Source organism: Halictus rubicundus, chromosome 2, assembly GCF_050948215.1.
Source record: "Halictus rubicundus isolate RS-2024b chromosome 2, iyHalRubi1_principal, whole genome shotgun sequence".
NCBI classification, from domain to species: Eukaryota; Metazoa; Arthropoda; class Insecta; order Hymenoptera; family Halictidae; genus Halictus; species Halictus rubicundus.
The window spans coordinates 18,890,733-18,907,632 of NC_135150.1; the positions used below are offsets into that span (position 1 = coordinate 18,890,733).

At 44.1% G+C, this 16,900-nt stretch overlaps 2 protein-coding genes across 5 annotated transcripts in view; one reads left to right on the plus strand and one right to left on the minus strand.

Annotated features, from left to right (window-relative positions):
• Nucleotides 1–12,594, minus strand: part of Pum (pumilio) — a 168,221-nt gene extending 155,627 nt beyond the window's left edge. The window contains exons 1-5 of one of the 3 annotated variants that reach the window (XM_076805811.1): nucleotides 12,354–12,593; nucleotides 11,184–11,468; nucleotides 10,239–10,460; nucleotides 9,637–9,765; nucleotides 9,356–9,508 (exon numbers count right to left, since the gene is read on the minus strand). In XM_076805811.1, the coding sequence (XP_076661926.1) occupies nucleotides 9,356–9,508; nucleotides 9,637–9,765; nucleotides 10,239–10,460; nucleotides 11,184–11,279 (600 nt within the window). In that variant the 5' untranslated portion in view covers nucleotides 11,280–11,468; nucleotides 12,354–12,593. Of the gene's footprint in view, nucleotides 1–6,992; nucleotides 7,281–9,355; nucleotides 9,509–9,636; nucleotides 9,766–10,238; nucleotides 10,461–11,183 lie in introns of those variants that run through there. The other 2 variants (XM_076805812.1, XM_076805814.1) reach the window with 2 other exon arrangements.
• A 348-nt stretch (nucleotides 12,595–12,942) lies between these two features.
• Fuct6 (alpha-(1,6)-fucosyltransferase 8) lies at nucleotides 12,943–16,760 on the plus strand. Of its 2 annotated transcripts, XM_076805821.1 has the most exons (6): nucleotides 12,943–13,143; nucleotides 13,587–13,731; nucleotides 13,834–14,121; nucleotides 14,223–14,396; nucleotides 14,481–14,781; nucleotides 14,854–16,760. In XM_076805821.1, the coding sequence occupies exons 3-6, from the start codon at nucleotides 13,844–13,846 to the stop codon at nucleotides 15,913–15,915; spliced, it is 1,815 nt and encodes a 604-aa protein (XP_076661936.1). In that variant the 5' UTR covers nucleotides 12,943–13,143; nucleotides 13,587–13,731; nucleotides 13,834–13,843; the 3' UTR covers nucleotides 15,916–16,760. The 2 variants fall into 2 exon arrangements, with proteins under 2 accessions (XP_076661936.1, XP_076661935.1); XM_076805820.1 differs by lacking the exon at nucleotides 13,587–13,731 and having other exon boundaries at nucleotides 12,944–13,143.
• The last annotated feature ends 140 nt before the right edge of the window (nucleotides 16,761–16,900 follow it).

Consider the following 16,900-nt stretch of genomic DNA (forward strand, 5'->3'; position numbering starts at 1 on the left):
ATTCCCGCTAGCGAGCTTCCTCTTTTTTTTACTTCGGTTTCCCCCCAGGATCGTTCCAGGAGCAGGATCGTACACGATAGTCTCCCCTTACATAATGATTCGCTGACGTCACCACGAGAAACCGGAAACTGGTCTTCTTTTATCGCGAATAGAGCACGATAAAGCGAGAGTCCGCGTAGGAGTCGCCACGTACTTTCTTAGCCATAAACGCTGGCCGTGATTCGAATCCGAACGTACAGTCAACCCTCCTGCAACGCGATTAATTCGTACGCGTGTTGTGTGGAAACTCGCGTGCACTCGGACCTAGTGCAAATCGGATCAAATTATATTCGATAGAAATCGCGATTTTTGCTCCACGCTGTGGGAGAATTTACTGTATTTTCCCGTTGGCTGTTTGCTTTCCCCGCGAGCCTCCCGGGAGAAAATATTCCCGCATCGAGACGCCGCCGACTCCGACGCGATCTCTCGCTGGGAGAGCTCCGTTACGATGACTTTTTAACACCGGAGCTAGCGGAGGGCTCGAAACGACCCATTTTAGTTCCCTGGCGATAGAATCATCGACGCCTTGCCTACCGGTTACTCGCTGGACCTCGAACAATCCGCCGTCAACCCTTTACACGCGTCTTTTCAAAACCATGAAAGTACCTAGATCGCACATCGAAATCTGAAATAATGGAAGAAGAGAAAAATGTGTACCAATCTTCTGTTATTCATCGCTAAACCTACCACTGCCGGTCAACTCGATTTCAGAGATTTTTAGTTCGCAATTCTTGAAATTATCGAGACACTCTCAGTGGAAATAATTCAGTTTATTCAAGCTAGTTATTTTTAGAGGACAATATATACTAGCCAGGTACATATCAATCGGTACGTTTAGTGGTAGATTATTTTTAGGGCTAGGTATGAGAGCCTGGTGTCGTCAACATGGTCATATTCGTCCTCAAAGGATTATGGCTAGAGGTTTGTTCGCGCCAACGTGTTTTAAGCGAAATCGAGGGCAGACGCCGAGGCGACTCTTAGCTTTTGAGGGATTTATGGCAGGGTCTTGGCCTACGTGAGGTCTTGAATAGGGATGCGTGAGACTGAACAGAACTGTCGTTAGGCGGTGGCGGTCGAGCACTCTGGGTCGTCCAGCTATAGAGAGTGATGAGTGAAACTTTCCAGAGCATGCAACCCAAGGTTGCAGTGACCAAAAGAATTGGGACTTTGTCCTGAAGGATCTGGCCACATAGTGGGAAAGGCTTCTGGTGAGGGCACTGTGATTGACCGCTCAGGACTCGTCCCAGAACCGTGTCAAAATACAGTTCTAAATTCGAGGCAGCTCCACTTTCTAATAGGTCTCTTCACATACTACATAGATTTTACTGTCTTTCACATAACAATCCCAACAGAAGCGATTAGAATAGGTCCAAGGACCCAGAGGTACCTCCTGAAGGTTCAATGTCCTAGTCAAAAGGGAAAACGTTGTACGAAAATATCAAAAATCAATTTCCTGCGCTTCGTCTCTCCATCTCTCGCCTGGCTAACACATTTTCTAAAGTTAACCCTCGATAAGTTAACAAGAATTAATCAATTAAGTAAAAATTAATCCTCCGTGTGCAACCTGGGTCGTTCATGCCCGGACCAAAATCTCATCCTTGGATTTCTTTCTTTCCAATATTTTATTTTTCCCCACTAGCGCTTTAAACGCTTAACATTCCCATGATTATATATTAAAACAGGGACTTCAATACGCATTCCAGAATTTTTAAAAATATTTTTGAGAACAGTATGCAAACGGCATCGATGAAAATAAGGTGGCAGACGTACGTAAATAGTAATCGATGTCTGGAACAATTACTAGAGACCGAAACAGAGAACGAGTTTTACAGGCGGCGGGGTTAGAATGTCGAGCATTTTTCAGCTCGGGCGAATCCGTCGAAATAAGTGTCTCCCACAGGAGAGATGAGCAAACGCGCGATAATCCACGGGGGCAACGATAAAAGAAGAATGGGAAGATTGAGCGCGAGCGTGGAAAAAAATTCGAGAGGCCTCACCCGGCTGGAAACGGGACCGGCGATAAGAGCCACGGACGCAATGTATGTAATCGAAAAACGGCACTGATCTTGTGTAACTACTATCGCGGAGAGGCTCGGCTCTGCTCGCAACACTGTAGGCGTTAACTGCATAACTACCCGTAACCATCTGTTACCGGCAACTCGAGAAGAGAAAGTTTGTTGCAACGAGGTTGACACTCGATATTTTTCTGCCCGTCACAGAACACAGAAACACGCGCATGGCGCGGGGGTGGTGGGGGGGGCGTCCAGAATTCTCGGACTAATCCCCTCTGGACAATCCGCGAACAATCTTCTCGAGGACGTCAACCCCTGGACGAACATCTTCAACGGGAAAATATTACTGGAACCGTTCGGATCATGGTTTGCTAATTATTCTGTGACTCGTGCTGCGGAGGAAGACGTCCAAGGCCATTCAAGAGTTATAAACTGCGGATTTTGTGCGTATGCGACAAAAATTAATAGGTGCAATTTAAAACAGGAAAGCACCCACAGGGTCAGTGAGTCTCCTCCTGGGCATGATTGACAATTAGTGAAAGCGCAAAGGGCATGCTTTCTAGTCATTTGCCGTGCAAACTGGGCCAGGAATCGAAATCTCAACACGATTGCGCTCTTGCAGCTCCACAAAGGATCCCTTTGACTGCAAGTGCATCCACTCTTTGAGATGGTGATTCGCTGGGTCCAGGACCCAGGCGGGTCGGGTTTAAAAGAGAGTCCCGGTGTCAAAGAGGGGGGACGCGACAGAGCTACGGATGTCGAAAGACGTGCGTGCGCGGACGACTGAAAAGAGGCCCGAGGAAAGAGGATGACGCGTCGGCTAATGGGAGAGATTTCTACGACAAGTAAGGTCAACCCTGAACCTCGAAGCGGCTAGAACAGGAGATTGTGAGTCACGCGAATCAATATCCCTACGACTCGCTATTTGCCGTTTCTATTGGCGCGAAAGTGGCGAGGGTACGACGAATCTGGCTCGCGGACAGACTCTTCCACGGTTTTCACCGGGGAAAAACGATTCTCGCCGGACTCGGTTTTCCGGAAATATTCGGAGATCAAATAAAATGGCGGACCGGCCGAAAAACGCGTCGCACCGTTCAATCTGCGATTCCAGCCGAGCGAAATTATTAGGTCAGCGCGAAAGCTCGTGCCCGATTCCTTGTTGTATTTTAATACGAAATCGCGCACGAACTTTTGCACTGACCTAATATTTCTATATCCATCCATTTATAGTTACCTCCCAGCTTATTTTTATGTGTGAGCAAGCCGGAACAATTGGATACAAAGAAGCAGACATATTTGCTCAACGTTTTTTCATTGTTTTCATCCATGACAGTGGCCAAATTCTTCTCTTTTGGCATATCTTTTATAATTCTCCATTCGTAATGTACTTGTACAAACTAAATATTACAGCACAATACCTACATTTATCGATATACCGCGGATTTCGTGCATTTGTGACAAAAATGAGTAGCTGTGATTGGAAACAGTAGAGTGACTAAAAGAATTTAAGAGTTTGCACGAAGATCCACGGTCTAATAAGAATTCAGAAACTATTTGACGGAGAATTAACGCGTTCGCGAGTACAATGTTTTTGTATTTTTGCTCGGGCGGAGCTTCAAAGCAACGCGCGTCTGTATCGCTGTACGTAGACCGAAACGAGACATGAAATGGGAATAAAAAAAAAGGCGCGAGAGGACAGAGCCAGCGATTCGTGGCCGTTGAAAAGCGGCCATCGAGGTTTTCGGGCTTGCACACGACGTTCACGCCGTGTGTCACACGGTTCACGGTTGCCCATGCCATAGAAGGACCCTGACAGTGTTTCAATCGATTAGCGCGCGCCTGAAGGGAGAGCCGCCGACGAGAGGGGGATCCTATGCAAAACACAAAGCCGTATAAATTTAAATGGCTCTGGTCCAAACGAACCACCGCCGCCCTTTTCGTCGAGGGAACGGAGCGCGCATAGTCGCGGGACACGAAATTACAAAAAGTATCGCCGGGGACGATGGGCGTCGTTGATCGATCATCTGCCGCGACAACTAGCCCGGTGGACTACTGGAAAAAATCAGCTAGATCGCATTGTTCGAAGAATCTTCAGCACACTAGAGAAGCATACTGTTTCAGATCGATCCACTTTGCAAGAGAGCACTCGAAAGTTGCGAACAATCTACTGTTAAACATGTCCTTCGATTTTTTGTGGAAGAGTTGATCTTTTCGAAAATCTAGAATCTAAAATCGCCTTATAGGGGCACAAACAATTTATTTACGTTAGCCGCCAGCTGATTTATCAATCGCGCAGTGGTAACTGCGAAGGTGCGGCTCAAGGCAAATTTTACGCCGCAATTAGAGTGAACAACCAATGATTTATGCTACAACAATTTCACTCGAGGAAAAGAACGGCGTTACCGAAATCTTTCCGGTTAGCAGCGAGGCCAAAGTCGGCAGGAAAAATGAGATTGATATAATAGGGGCCATAAAAGGGTTAAGGCGTTATGCTGTATACACACGGATGTGTGTGCGTCGCACGGACGCCAACGTGTTCACCTAAACAACGCCGACGTTCTCTCTGATACCTCGGCGCGTTGCTCGCTCACGTGCGAAAGAGAAAGAGACAGAGAGAGAGAGAGAAAGAGAGAATGAGAGAAAAAGAGAGGGAGGGATAGGGAAAGGACAAAACTCGGGGCGTTTCACTGGATAGAGTTCGAGGACGTAAACAATGGAGAAAAGAACGGGGAAGCGGAGCACAGTGCAAGGATTCAGCTTGCTCGTCTAGATACATATTTTTTCTATGGCCGGACGCAGCAGCGCTCCAAGGACCCCAAATTGAACCGTAGCTCCGAGCTGTCTGCTCTTCCCCCTTTACCCCCTCCACGATTACTCTACCAACGGACATGATATTTCATTCGGAATTACTTAATCGGGGCATTTTGTAATGAGACGATATCCGATCGTTTAATCTCTCTCTCTCCCTGGAGAGAGAAACCAGGCTTTCGACAGGGAAATCTAACAGCTTTCGTGGTTAAGGTACAAGGCAACGCTAATGGATTCGTTGTTACATTACAAGGTTAAACGAGTTCGGAGACCTGATTGGCTGAATAAGTAGACACCTCCGTGCGACCATGCTCGCACAAATAATTCTACTCACGATCGCGATCGGCGGCTGCTCTTCCCTCGGTTCCACGTCAAACCGCGTTCGGGACACGCACGATACTATTTAGGTTTCACCGACGGTACCCTCTAATTTTACTTGGTAAACAATTTTGGTCACTCGGAAAGCTGACTCTTTGTTTACTCTGATCACTAGCAGCACTTTCCTTAGTTCCGTTTCCAGAAAATTCCAAAGGACAATTTCTGTCGCCGGTTAAATTCATTGTAGCACAAGTAAATGGAAAGTATTGATTTTTAGTAATACGAATGCTTGGAAGTTCGTCAAGCATCGTGTAAACAAGAGTGTGTTGGGTATACAAAGCATTAGGAGCCACTCGTTTTCGGTTTTCAGAATGGAATTAAACCAGACGAGAGTTTACGAAAGGGGATTATTCACCGAAGAAATGGAAACACTCCTTTTATCGATCATCGATGGAGCAAGCTATGCGGCACGAGATTAACTTCGATCCACGGAGACGTAAACAAACCGGAACGCGTCGCGTCCATCTTTGCGGTATACCGGCTACGCGAAAAACTGAATAAACATTTAACGCTGGAATTTACCGTCTCCTGTGACAGAACCTTTCCTACGCAAATAAACGAGAGCCCGAACAAAATCAATGTGATATCGGGGAAAAAAGAAAAAACCTCGGTTACCTTGATTCGAAATTTTAGAAAATTCTATAATTGTTAATTCAAAAAGCAGTCCTCTTTTCGCGGCCGAATGACTCGCCGAAAATCGTATCGCGAAGTGTAAACACACGGCTTTCGGTGTACACATATACACACGAAGAGTAAAATATTCAAAGTATGCGAAACGACAACAGGACAAGGCGTTTTGACAGATCACGCCGGGCCACGAGTATTCCCGGCGTGTTCGTCGGGATTTCTTCGGCCTCCGACGCGCCGAGAAAAAGAAGAAGAGTTTCCCTTGAAACACCGTCCTCGCGAAAAGCGCGGAAAACAAAACGCGAGGAGATACACGGTACGAAAATATACTCGGACGACAGGCGTGTACAGCGTGTCGAGTTCGTAGGTGTATCGCCAACGCGAAACACAGATATATAGCGCAGAATGTTCGACGGGTTCGCGGAACGTTGGTTTTCCAGTAAAAAGGAGTAAATCCGAAAAAAAAATAATGGAGAAACAACGATTCGGTTCGTGTCGCAGTACGAACGTCAACGGTCGCAACGAAACCGAGTCTTATGCGAGGCTGGCAGATAAACATGGAGGTTTCCGGTGGGAAAGTAAAAATTTCCGAAACATAACCTATAAAATAGTATGAGTCGTACGGACCCGCGTTATTCGAGAGCCGCGGCCGCCGCGACTGTTGTCGTGAACGCACACGCACCGGAACATTTTTGACGAAGCTGCCGGGCGAATTTGTTACGCTTGAAGCTAGGTTATGTTAAAACAATTACTGTTACTTTCTCACCAATTAATATGTCTTGCAGCATCTACCACAACGTATCTTGAGAGAAATTAAACCATTTGTCACGTTTTATCCATTTATTCGAACACTAGGTTCACGGGACGCGTTCGAGTACTTTTGATTTACGATTATCGAATTATTTAAGAAATGCATTCCTTTGGGTACATATTATTAAAAAAAAAAAGAAAATGGCTAAAAGTTTGGATAGGCTCTCGTGATTTTTATAAAGTAATGTAAAATGGTCGCATTTAGCGCTCCGTGAACCTAGTGTTGAAACGGAAATGGAAAGAATGTAAATATATGCGTAACCCGGTGCGAATTTAAAGAACGGGTCGGTAGAATAGGGAAGTAGAGAAGAGGTATACCATGTCGGCCCCCAAATCCTTCATGTCGCAGTAAAGAAAAAGATCCCCCGGTGGTTTCATCCAGTCGCCTGTGCTCGTGCCCGCTCCCTGGCCGTACCCTACACCGAAACTCTCCACCGTCTCCAAGGTACCCTCGGCACGGCGCGTCACCTCCGAGAGATTCACCGTTAACCCCGTGGTACACCGACAACGCGACGGAAAAATTCGACACACACTGTTTCGCACGCACTGCTGCTCCTGCTACCCGCTGCTGCTATATCCCCGGCTATCCCCGGCGGACGAGGCTATCTTCGAGGCGAACAGAAGAGAAGCGAAGGTGAAGGCAAAGGCGACGAAAACCCTCGGAACAACGTCACGGAGGACGCCTCTCGCCAAAGAAGAAGAAGAAGAAGAAGAAACAAGGAGGCCGGAGACAGGGGCCGGATCACGGCTGGTACACAGTCGTGTGCGTGAACGTGAACGTGAACGTGAACGTAGAACGTCGTCGGGTCGTCGCGGCGGGGCGCGTACGCCGATTCAGCCGGCACTGAATATAATACACACCACTCCCGGTTTGTTTTCACGTTCGTTTTTCCTCTCCGAAACACACGGGGTACAGACGGACGGACGGACGGACCGACAGACAGAGACGGACCACCGCCACCACCACCACCACTACCACCTCTCGCGGAACAGAGCACAGCACACCGCCCCGTTGAACAATACGAAACACGGCACACCACGAAGACGACAGTACGCGAGAGGGAGAAAGAGAGAGAGGGAGAAAGAGAGAGAAAGAAAGAAAAGCGTTCGGCCGCCTGTCAAACAGTTCGACACCTCCCGGGTGCCTCGATGCTGCCACTGCTACCTATGCTCCTCTCTTCTTCTTCTTCCTCGTCCTCCTCCTCCTCTTCTTCTTCCTCCTCCTCCGCCTCCTCCACCGCCACCGCCGCCGCCACCTCCTTTCTCCTCTCGCGCACTTTGCACACTCACTACGCGAATACGCGTTTATTTACAGGAGGGAGCGAGTCGATTACCGCCGTTCTATGACTCGAAGTTCACGTCCGTCCTGGCATAATCACAGTAGACGACGCGTGGTTGTTTGTATCTCGGCCGTTTGAAAGAACGCGGAGGCGTCGTCGTACGAGCACGGTGTGCCTTTTGCGTTGACTTTTTTAACTTTAGCCGCCGCCGCCACCGCCGCGCGTCTCTCTCTCCTCTCGAATTTTCGTTAACCGGCCTCTCTCCTTCGACAGAGACTGCCCTCCTAACCGAAACAAAGAACGACGCTCGAGACGAGCGCCCTCTGCCGAAACCCCTGCCAATCGTGCTCCGTTTCGCGAACACCGCCGACCAATCAGCGATCGCCTCGCTCGCCTACCCACCGTCTGTCCACGTTTCGACGACCTCTCACGGCGACCGGATGAAAATTTGATCGCGCTTAACGAATGTACCTGACCCGACAGACCTGGCTCGAGAAAGAACGTTGTTTCGTACACGTTGATCTCTCGTCGACTAGCTCTATCATTTCATTGCACTTGATCCCGAACGAATAATTGCCCAGCACCACGAAGGGTAACTCTCGAATTCGATCGAAACAATCGAACGTTATGAAAGAAAATTGGCATTGTTACACCGGGGAATCATGTTACCCAACACTTCTCAAAGTTCAGTTCTAAGCGACGGCGGACATCCTCGTCGCGAAAAGCGTCACGGGAATACGGAATTTGTTAGACGACCAAATTCTGACCCTGACACGATTCACGCGAGACTGTTACGCGCCGAGTAGACTTTCTATCTAGCAGATTGCTCGCTGTTACTATCAGCGGCCGTGATATTCCGAAATTAAATGAGATACAGATGGTATTTAGGAAAGAAAATTTTCGACTGATTTCAAGTTGAACTATGAATTAGACCTAAAATTTGTCTATTGTTCAAATTTATGAAAATACTACTCCATTTACGGATTTTATGGATAACGATAGTAGGAGGTGATTCTCTATAATGCGAAGCAAGGCGGAAATCAAAAGTAAACAAAATGCAATTTCTGCTTAGCTTTTAAGTTATTAACAATTGAAGAAGACAATTCGTCTCGCGTGAGCCAGCTCTGTGTCTTTGTGAATAACAAACGAAACTGAAGTCGCAATTGATTAATTCTTCAATGTCGTCTTTTACATAATCACCCCTTATATTTTCTCCCACCTGTTGCCATTATATGGTAACATATTTCAAGAAAATAATCTTCTTCCTATTGCCGAGACTTGATTTTGCATATAACAAAAACCAAGAATGTTGCACATCGCGTACATTGTGCTACTTTCACAAAGATGAATCCTACAACTTTACTACGTACTATTAAAAGAACCGATGGTACTTATGCTTACCTGTCCATTCCTGAATTGTTGTTGTTGCTGCTGTTGCTGCTGTTGTTGCTGCTGCTGCTGCTGTTGCTGTTGGTGATGAAAAAGGGCAACTTGTTGCTGGGCTGTTATTTGGTTATTGAGATAGACCAAGTGTTCTGTTCCAGGTGCTCCACTCTATAAAATAGAGAAAAATTTGGTTTGTTAATGCTGGTATAGGAAAATACAATAGGACTTGAAATAACACGATTAATAATACGTTATTGCGCGAATTTTACTATACACATTTACAGCGTACTACTCACTTTCAGTTGCATGGGATGTATTTCGTAAGGTAGATGAACATTGTTCATAGTTTGTAGTCCTAGTTGTTGTGGTTGATTTTGTTGTGGTACGCTCAGTTTGGTAATGGGATATTTCCACTTTTCTGGATTCTGTAAGCCAATCAAAATCACAATTAAATAAAAGAACAAACGCGTACACATAACGGAATGTCTTTAATAAATTATACTTTGCAATATTTCTAGAGAGAATACTCTTTCAATAAATACAGTATAACATGATAACTATACAGTGGACTTTATGCATTTAACATCAAAATTAGTAGGTGTAATTTAAAACAGTAAAAACAGAAGAATTTAATTTAACACTGTTATATTATTTTCAACCTGTTAAACATATTAAGAGAGAAAATAAATTTCTATTTCACTCCGGTTTATTGCAATTTGGGAGAAAGTTTCTACTTTGTATAAAGGTCCACTGTCTAATGATAACAAAACTTGCTTACAAACTCTCTAGTCCTATGAAACACTGTAGGAATGTGTATTGTCTTTTTAAGCAATTCTTTATCATGTTATACAGGGTTTTGTCACAAAATATAGAGGTCATTGCAATTTGATATACCCACATTATCAATGATAGCATCGTCGGCGAGGGCCCAGGCTCTTGGTGCCTGTTTTGTTTGAAAAGTCGAAGACTGGGCATTAAATTCTGGTTCAGTGGGCCGTTGGAACACATAACCAACCATGGCATCGTCCTGTGTTCTGCTTACTCCCATCTGATGTGTCTGACCAGGTTGAATACGCATACTATCGCCGCCGGCCATTACTTGTCCGCATTGCTCTGCATCCTATCGAGAACAGAGACAACAAATATTGTCAAAGTGTACTTTACACAAATAATCCTACTGAAAGACGCATTGCGTTCAAGAGACAATATTTATATCGACCAATAATCAATACAAGATATAAAGTGATTATAGTCGGCATTAGTTATGATTAATACATAGTACACAAATATTTATCCTTATCTCATAAATAAATAACATAAATAACATAAATAAATAAGGTTTTCACAAAACAAATTCTTCACGACACAGAGATTCGATAAGCAATCTACACCTTCGAACCGCTACAAAGAAATGGAGAGAAAAGAGACAGCGTTATTTCAATTTGATTGTCGGGCTCAATTTAATAAACGCGACCCAAACATCTTCATTTCTATAGAATATATTCTGCCATGATGGATCAAACAAAGCACAAGCATATGCAATATCCATGCATATGCACAATGGAGGGACCCTATTCGGATGTTCCAGATAACCGAACAGAGCTCCACTATCTTGATTCCCGACATATCAACCGAAAATACGCACGACACGAAACAATACAGTCGCGTAAACGTTCGAATTGACGTTCCGCGAACGGGTAATTCCGTCTCCGCGACACGTGAGATAGGTTATGATATCCCCCATCGGCCGTAAAAACGCTGCTGTCAAGCTCGGAATATCCGCGCGTACACGGGCCGATCGTCGGAAAATCGAAACGGAAAAATATGAGAAATAGTTGCATACCGTGGGTATATGTCCGTTGGCGGAAGGATGGTGTAATTGCACGGAAGGTGCCGGTTCGCCCGCAGCACCAGCGCTACTCGCATTGAGCCACTTCATCGTTCTGTCAATCTGTACCGCTGCCACGGGCACGATCAACGACGGCTCGACGGATAAGAGGAACCTTCGCCGTGAAGGTTAGCTCGGTCAAAACCGGCGTCCGGAGCCAAAGGTAGTGGATCGCCCGCTACGTCTGTTCCGCGAGCATGTTCCAACGGCGCGCGACCCTTCAACACTGTCGCATCTCCGCTGTTTCCACGACGACGACGACGACGGCGACGAGGGCGACGACGACGACGATGCCGATGCCGATGCCGACAACGAACAAAACGGCAACGGGCGAACAACGAACAACCGTGAAAGAGAAAATCTTATTTGTTACGGATACGATGCCGCGCGGATCGACGAACGCCAGACACACAGGAGAAGCACACAGCAATGGCAGCTGGCCGCGAGCGGTGCTGCCGGATTTTTGACAACACTGCCGGACGATACGAAAAACGAAACGAGAAACACAAAGGGAACCGTCGAACGGACGCAACTCGCTCTCTAGTCTACTCGGTCTTTCGGGTTTTACCGAACGACACGGCCGTAACGACCGACCGCCCGATCAAACTGAGGGGATGTAGAAATGGAAAAAATAATTGAAACATACGAAAAACGACAATTGCTTGTTCATCAACGGGCCGATCGCTCGGAATTAAAGGGTGGGAAAACCCCGGGGCGCGGGGATGATGACCGGAGAAATCGGTGAAATTCGTGTCGCGTTGCCTTGGTTGCTTCTTTTTTTTTCTTTTCGCAAATTCGATCGAATTAAATGGTGGTATTTTCTTTTTCCACGGAGCTATCTCTCTCCCTCTCTCGAGGCGACCGTGTGCTCGGTCGAGGTCGGATTCTGATGTTATTCAAACCCGGTCACGGTTTATTGTGGAGCGACGCGTTTTTTTTTCACACACTAATTCCCCGTAAAACTAACGCTTAAAATACACTATTCACAGATATGTACAACGAAGTACAGGCTCGCAATGTGCGTCCACCGGCGTACACGCGTGTTTCGCGCGCAAGGATGCTGTGCGATTTTTGGATGGGGTCCAGGGACTGGCGGGGAGGGAGGAGCGTAAAGAAATAACCAACCCGCGTTTAGAAATACCGCGACACGATGCAGAGCTGATACGTTATTTCTGTCAATCTCATGCTCTTTCCTATCCGCAGTCTCTCGGGTTCGAACTGTATTACTTTCACCAGCACAGATTATCCGTCGACTACACTGTAACGTCGACTCGAGAAATGTTCGTATGGTTCGTCCGGCGTTAATCGTCCGTTCACAATTCGCACGACGCAGTGCTCTCGAAGTGTCAAGATTCTAGGTTATACAACAGAATCATGCATGGAGTGGCTAGATAGCGGTGTTCCATGCTAGAATCAACCGTACCATTTTTACCGCCATCTAATACAGCGGTCGCGTTCTAAAATTAGTTGTCCGCAATTTTCATAGAGTATCGGTGTTCATTCAGTTTGCGAATGCTAATCAAATTTCGTAGTACTTACACGCGTGCGATTACGTCGAAATCTAAATTATGTTGGAGTAAGTGTACGGTTCGTTTCCGATGGTTTTCGCACGTTGTGAGGACAGCTTTATTTATAATAGCGGCTTCCCAGCGCTATGAGACGAGCGTATCCGCGAATTAGGATACTTCGCCTCCGTGTAAACTGTTCGTAATACATATGTTCGCGAGGATTGTAATTCATGCTGGACAGTACTTGCTATGTGAAACTCTGGTTAATGACTGTAGAAGCTACACATGAAACGGATCAACCTGTCAATTGAACGCAGGCTGCCTTGTTCCTATGACCACGTTAGACGATCATGTATACGTTTTTATCGCACGTTTAAGTGACCCGTGCATAGGTGCTCAAGTTCATGGTAAGACCGTGTTTCGTACCACCCAGTGATTTCACGATGTTTTCCTCTCCCACACATCGAAGCTTTGCATATGTCAACTAAACATTGTTCGCATACATCGATATTTTATGTTTCGCTTTGATGTTTGCTTGATTTGTCATGGTACTTGACGGAACAGCCGTAACTCACTCGTCTAAAGTAGTCGAACGATCTTGAACCAACAGAAATTCCTTCGTTATTCAGTTTTATTTCATTAAGAGTGATTTGTTTTGGTGCGAGTTCTTCGATTATGTTATAAACTCGACGATCTTACGATGTTTTTCTGTTCTACACATTGAAACTTTGCATATGTAACATTACTCACGAACAACGTACATTTCATTTCGCTGTTTTCTTATCTGTTATAGTAGTAAACAAGCAGAATTTTTTCCATTACACATCTTTATTTCAAAACGTTGTTTCAGCGTATTTTATCAATGATATCTTTTAAAATATGTTATCACTCGCTCCGAGGTAATTGCTACACATGGTTTTGTCTGTCGAGTTCTCATTGATAAAGTGGCTTCATTAAGCACAATTCCTACCGTTATTGTGAAGCAATAGAACATGGTACATTTCATTGTTGTATTTTAATTGTATTGCAAATTACTCGAATTATGTTGTCAAGGAACAGCAACGAATCATTCTAACATATCTCTATTTTATGATCAGGGATAGCGTAATGTACATAGTGAATCCTATACTCCTGCTACCACAATATCAAATGGCACCATTTTGGTCGGGACGACCTGGCTGGTTGGGGAAAGTAGGAATAGCGTTATTAGCTACATGGCTTTTGGTACTAATCGTATCGGTATCGCATATCTTTAAGACCAACAATTTATCGGCAAACAATGAGAGTCCTACGAACAAGGAGAATGCTCAACGTTTAGCTCAAATGATGAATGACTTTGAAATTCTCAAGAGGCAAAATGAAGCATTGAAGAACATAGTTTTAGGGTAAGTATGAAAAAGGAGTTACCAAGAAATGTATGTTCATTCGGAGCTGGAAGCAAAGAGACTGGCGATCTTTTCGTTGTACAGGGTATCGTTATTTTCAGAGAAAAGTCAAAATCCATTCAAGGAGACCATCTAGGCTCGATACACGAGAATCTAGACAAAGTCTCCGCTTACGAAGACTTAATAAATGATCAAGATAATTCTAAACACGGTATTCCTTCGCTGGAGTATGAGGAACTACGAAGAAGGATAAGAAACAATGTACAAGAAACATGGTAAATATAACATAAAAAACACAGCTTGTATGTATATTCTAAGTATTAAGAATATTATATATAATATCTTCATTTTTGAGATAGGTATTATGTAAGCGCGGAATTAAATAAGCTTAGGAAATCAATTGACAAACAGAATTATGAACAGAAGGAGAAAAAACTACAGGATGTAATAGATAATGTTTGGGATCATAAAAAATCTCTAATAATGGACATTGATAGATTAACGAGAGCAGACGGCTACAACGAATGGCGAAAGAAAGAGGCGAAAGATCTGTCCGATCTTGTACAAAGAAGGTTCAAAGCTTTACAAAATCCTAGTGATTGTAGCAAAGCAAGAAAATTGGTGTGCAGTTTGAACAAAGGCTGTGGATTTGGATGTCAGGTAGAAACATACGTCGACAAAGAAATAATAATGTGTTCGAAGAGCCGTGACTGAAATTTTTCTTAATTTCAGATCCATCACATTACGTATTGTTTCTTGGTAGCTTATGGTACAGAACGGACGTTGATAATCAAATCCAAAGGTTGGCGGTATCATAAGGATGGCTGGGAATCTGTTTTCAAGCCTCTCAGTGATACTTGCATCTCTACGAATGGAGCGTCCCATGCTAATTGGCCCGGTGACTCTTCCAAGCAAGTGATCTCATTGCCGATCGTAGATAATGTTTATCCAAAGCCAAAGTTCCAACCACCGAGCGTACCTGCGGACTTAGCTCCGAGACTGGAGAAACTTCACGGACACCCGTTAGTATGGTGGGTTGGTCAAGTTTTAAAGTATTTAATGCGACCTCAAGAACATGTGCAAAAGACGTTGGAGTTCGCGAAGGAGAGACTCGGTTTCGAGAAGCCTATCGTCGGGGTTCACGTGAGAAGAACGGATAAGGTTGGAACCGAAGCAGCTTATCACGACATAGACGAATACATGGTCAAAGTTGAGCAATATTACAATCAACTCGAGACGAAACCGGATGTGAAGAGGGTCTTTCTGGCCAGCGACGATCCGAAAGTAATCGCGACAGCAAGAACTCGTTATCCGAACTATGAAATAGTTGGGGATCAGAAGATTGCCGAAACAGCGTCGGTTGCAAGACGATACTCGGACTCTTCTTTGCAAGGAATAATTATAGACATACACCTTTTATCGGAATCCGACTATTTGGTATGCACATTCAGCTCGCAAGTGTGCCGCGTGGCGTACGAGTTGATGCAAACGTATTATCCAGATGCCTACAATCGGTTTACTTCGCTTGATGATATTTACTATTACGGCGGTCAAAATGCGCACCCGAATCGAGCTATTTTAGATCACAAACCGAAGAAAAGCGGGGAAATCGAATTGAAGGAAGGTGATTTGATCGAGGTGTTTGGGAATCATTGGGACGGTTATTCGAAGGGATACAACACCAGAACTAGCATGACTGGTTTATTTCCTAGTTTCAAAGTAAAGAATCCTGTGGATGCTGTGGACTTTCCGAAATATCCGAACGTCCCGTTACACGAGAATAAAAATGAGTAGACTCATTTTGAATCAGTAGTGATCTTGAAGATGTTCAGATTGCTTGCGAAATGATATACATAACTTGCCTTTGTATTCAGATTGTTGAAAGCAGTATAAAAAAAAATTATGAATACGTATATATTTTATTACTAGCGAGTGACAGTTTTTAATTTCTATAAAGTGAAACTATCGCGAGTTGTGAGACGAGGACGTATAAGTTATGTTTTATATGAATCTATTCGTTGAATTTTAAGAAGATCGTAGAACGATATTGTGCAAAATAAAATTATAGGGAATTCCGTGTAAATTTACGATCTTCTTAGAAATTGAACTAAAGACAGAGAGCATATACAAAACTTCGTAAAACATGCAATATACACGGAAAGCTGTTTGTGCCAATATATTTCATTCTGTAAGAATTACACACGATGGCGAGCCAATGTTTGCATTAACTAGAAAATACATAACGAAGTCAATTTTTATATGTTGTAATTAGTAACTCAATGTCATTAGTAAATCTCACATCTCTTGATAAAAAAAGGCTTGCATTACCGATTCATTGTCACAACGTACAATTGGTACATAAGATACACAATATGAAAAATGATGTATGTAAATGACAGTTTTTTGATGACATTAGAGCTTATACAATACGCATAACAAATAATGCATAAATTACGTATAACAAGCATAAAATGCATAGACATCGAGCTGGGCTTGAGGCCTATCTTATAGATTTAAGAATGTTTCCTGTATACATATTGTAATATATTTTATACTATACACCAAACGCAAATGAGAATTGTTACTATATTACGAAATCTGATTTTGGTTTTTAATAAATATTTAATTCATCAAGTTTATACCTCCTTTCGATCTTAATCATTAGAAAGTGTAGTTAGTCCTTACAAAAATAGAAGTGAAATGTGTAGTACAATGTAGAACAGAGCCAGTATATCGAATTATGTAAGCGTGTGCTTTTGTATTTGTTTGTTTATCGTTT

Bases quoted from the DNA above. Each gene is read 5' to 3' on its own strand.
- Fuct6 (XM_076805821.1), top strand. From the start codon at position 13,844: ATGTACATAGTGAATCCTATACTCCTGCTACCACAATATCAAATGGCA. The intron at 14,122-14,222 runs GTAAGTATGAAA...CGTTATTTTCAG, and splicing joins TTGAAGAACATAGTTTTAGG to AGAAAAGTCAAAATCCATTC. The intron at 14,397-14,480 runs GTAAATATAACA...TTTTTGAGATAG, and splicing joins AACAATGTACAAGAAACATG to GTATTATGTAAGCGCGGAAT.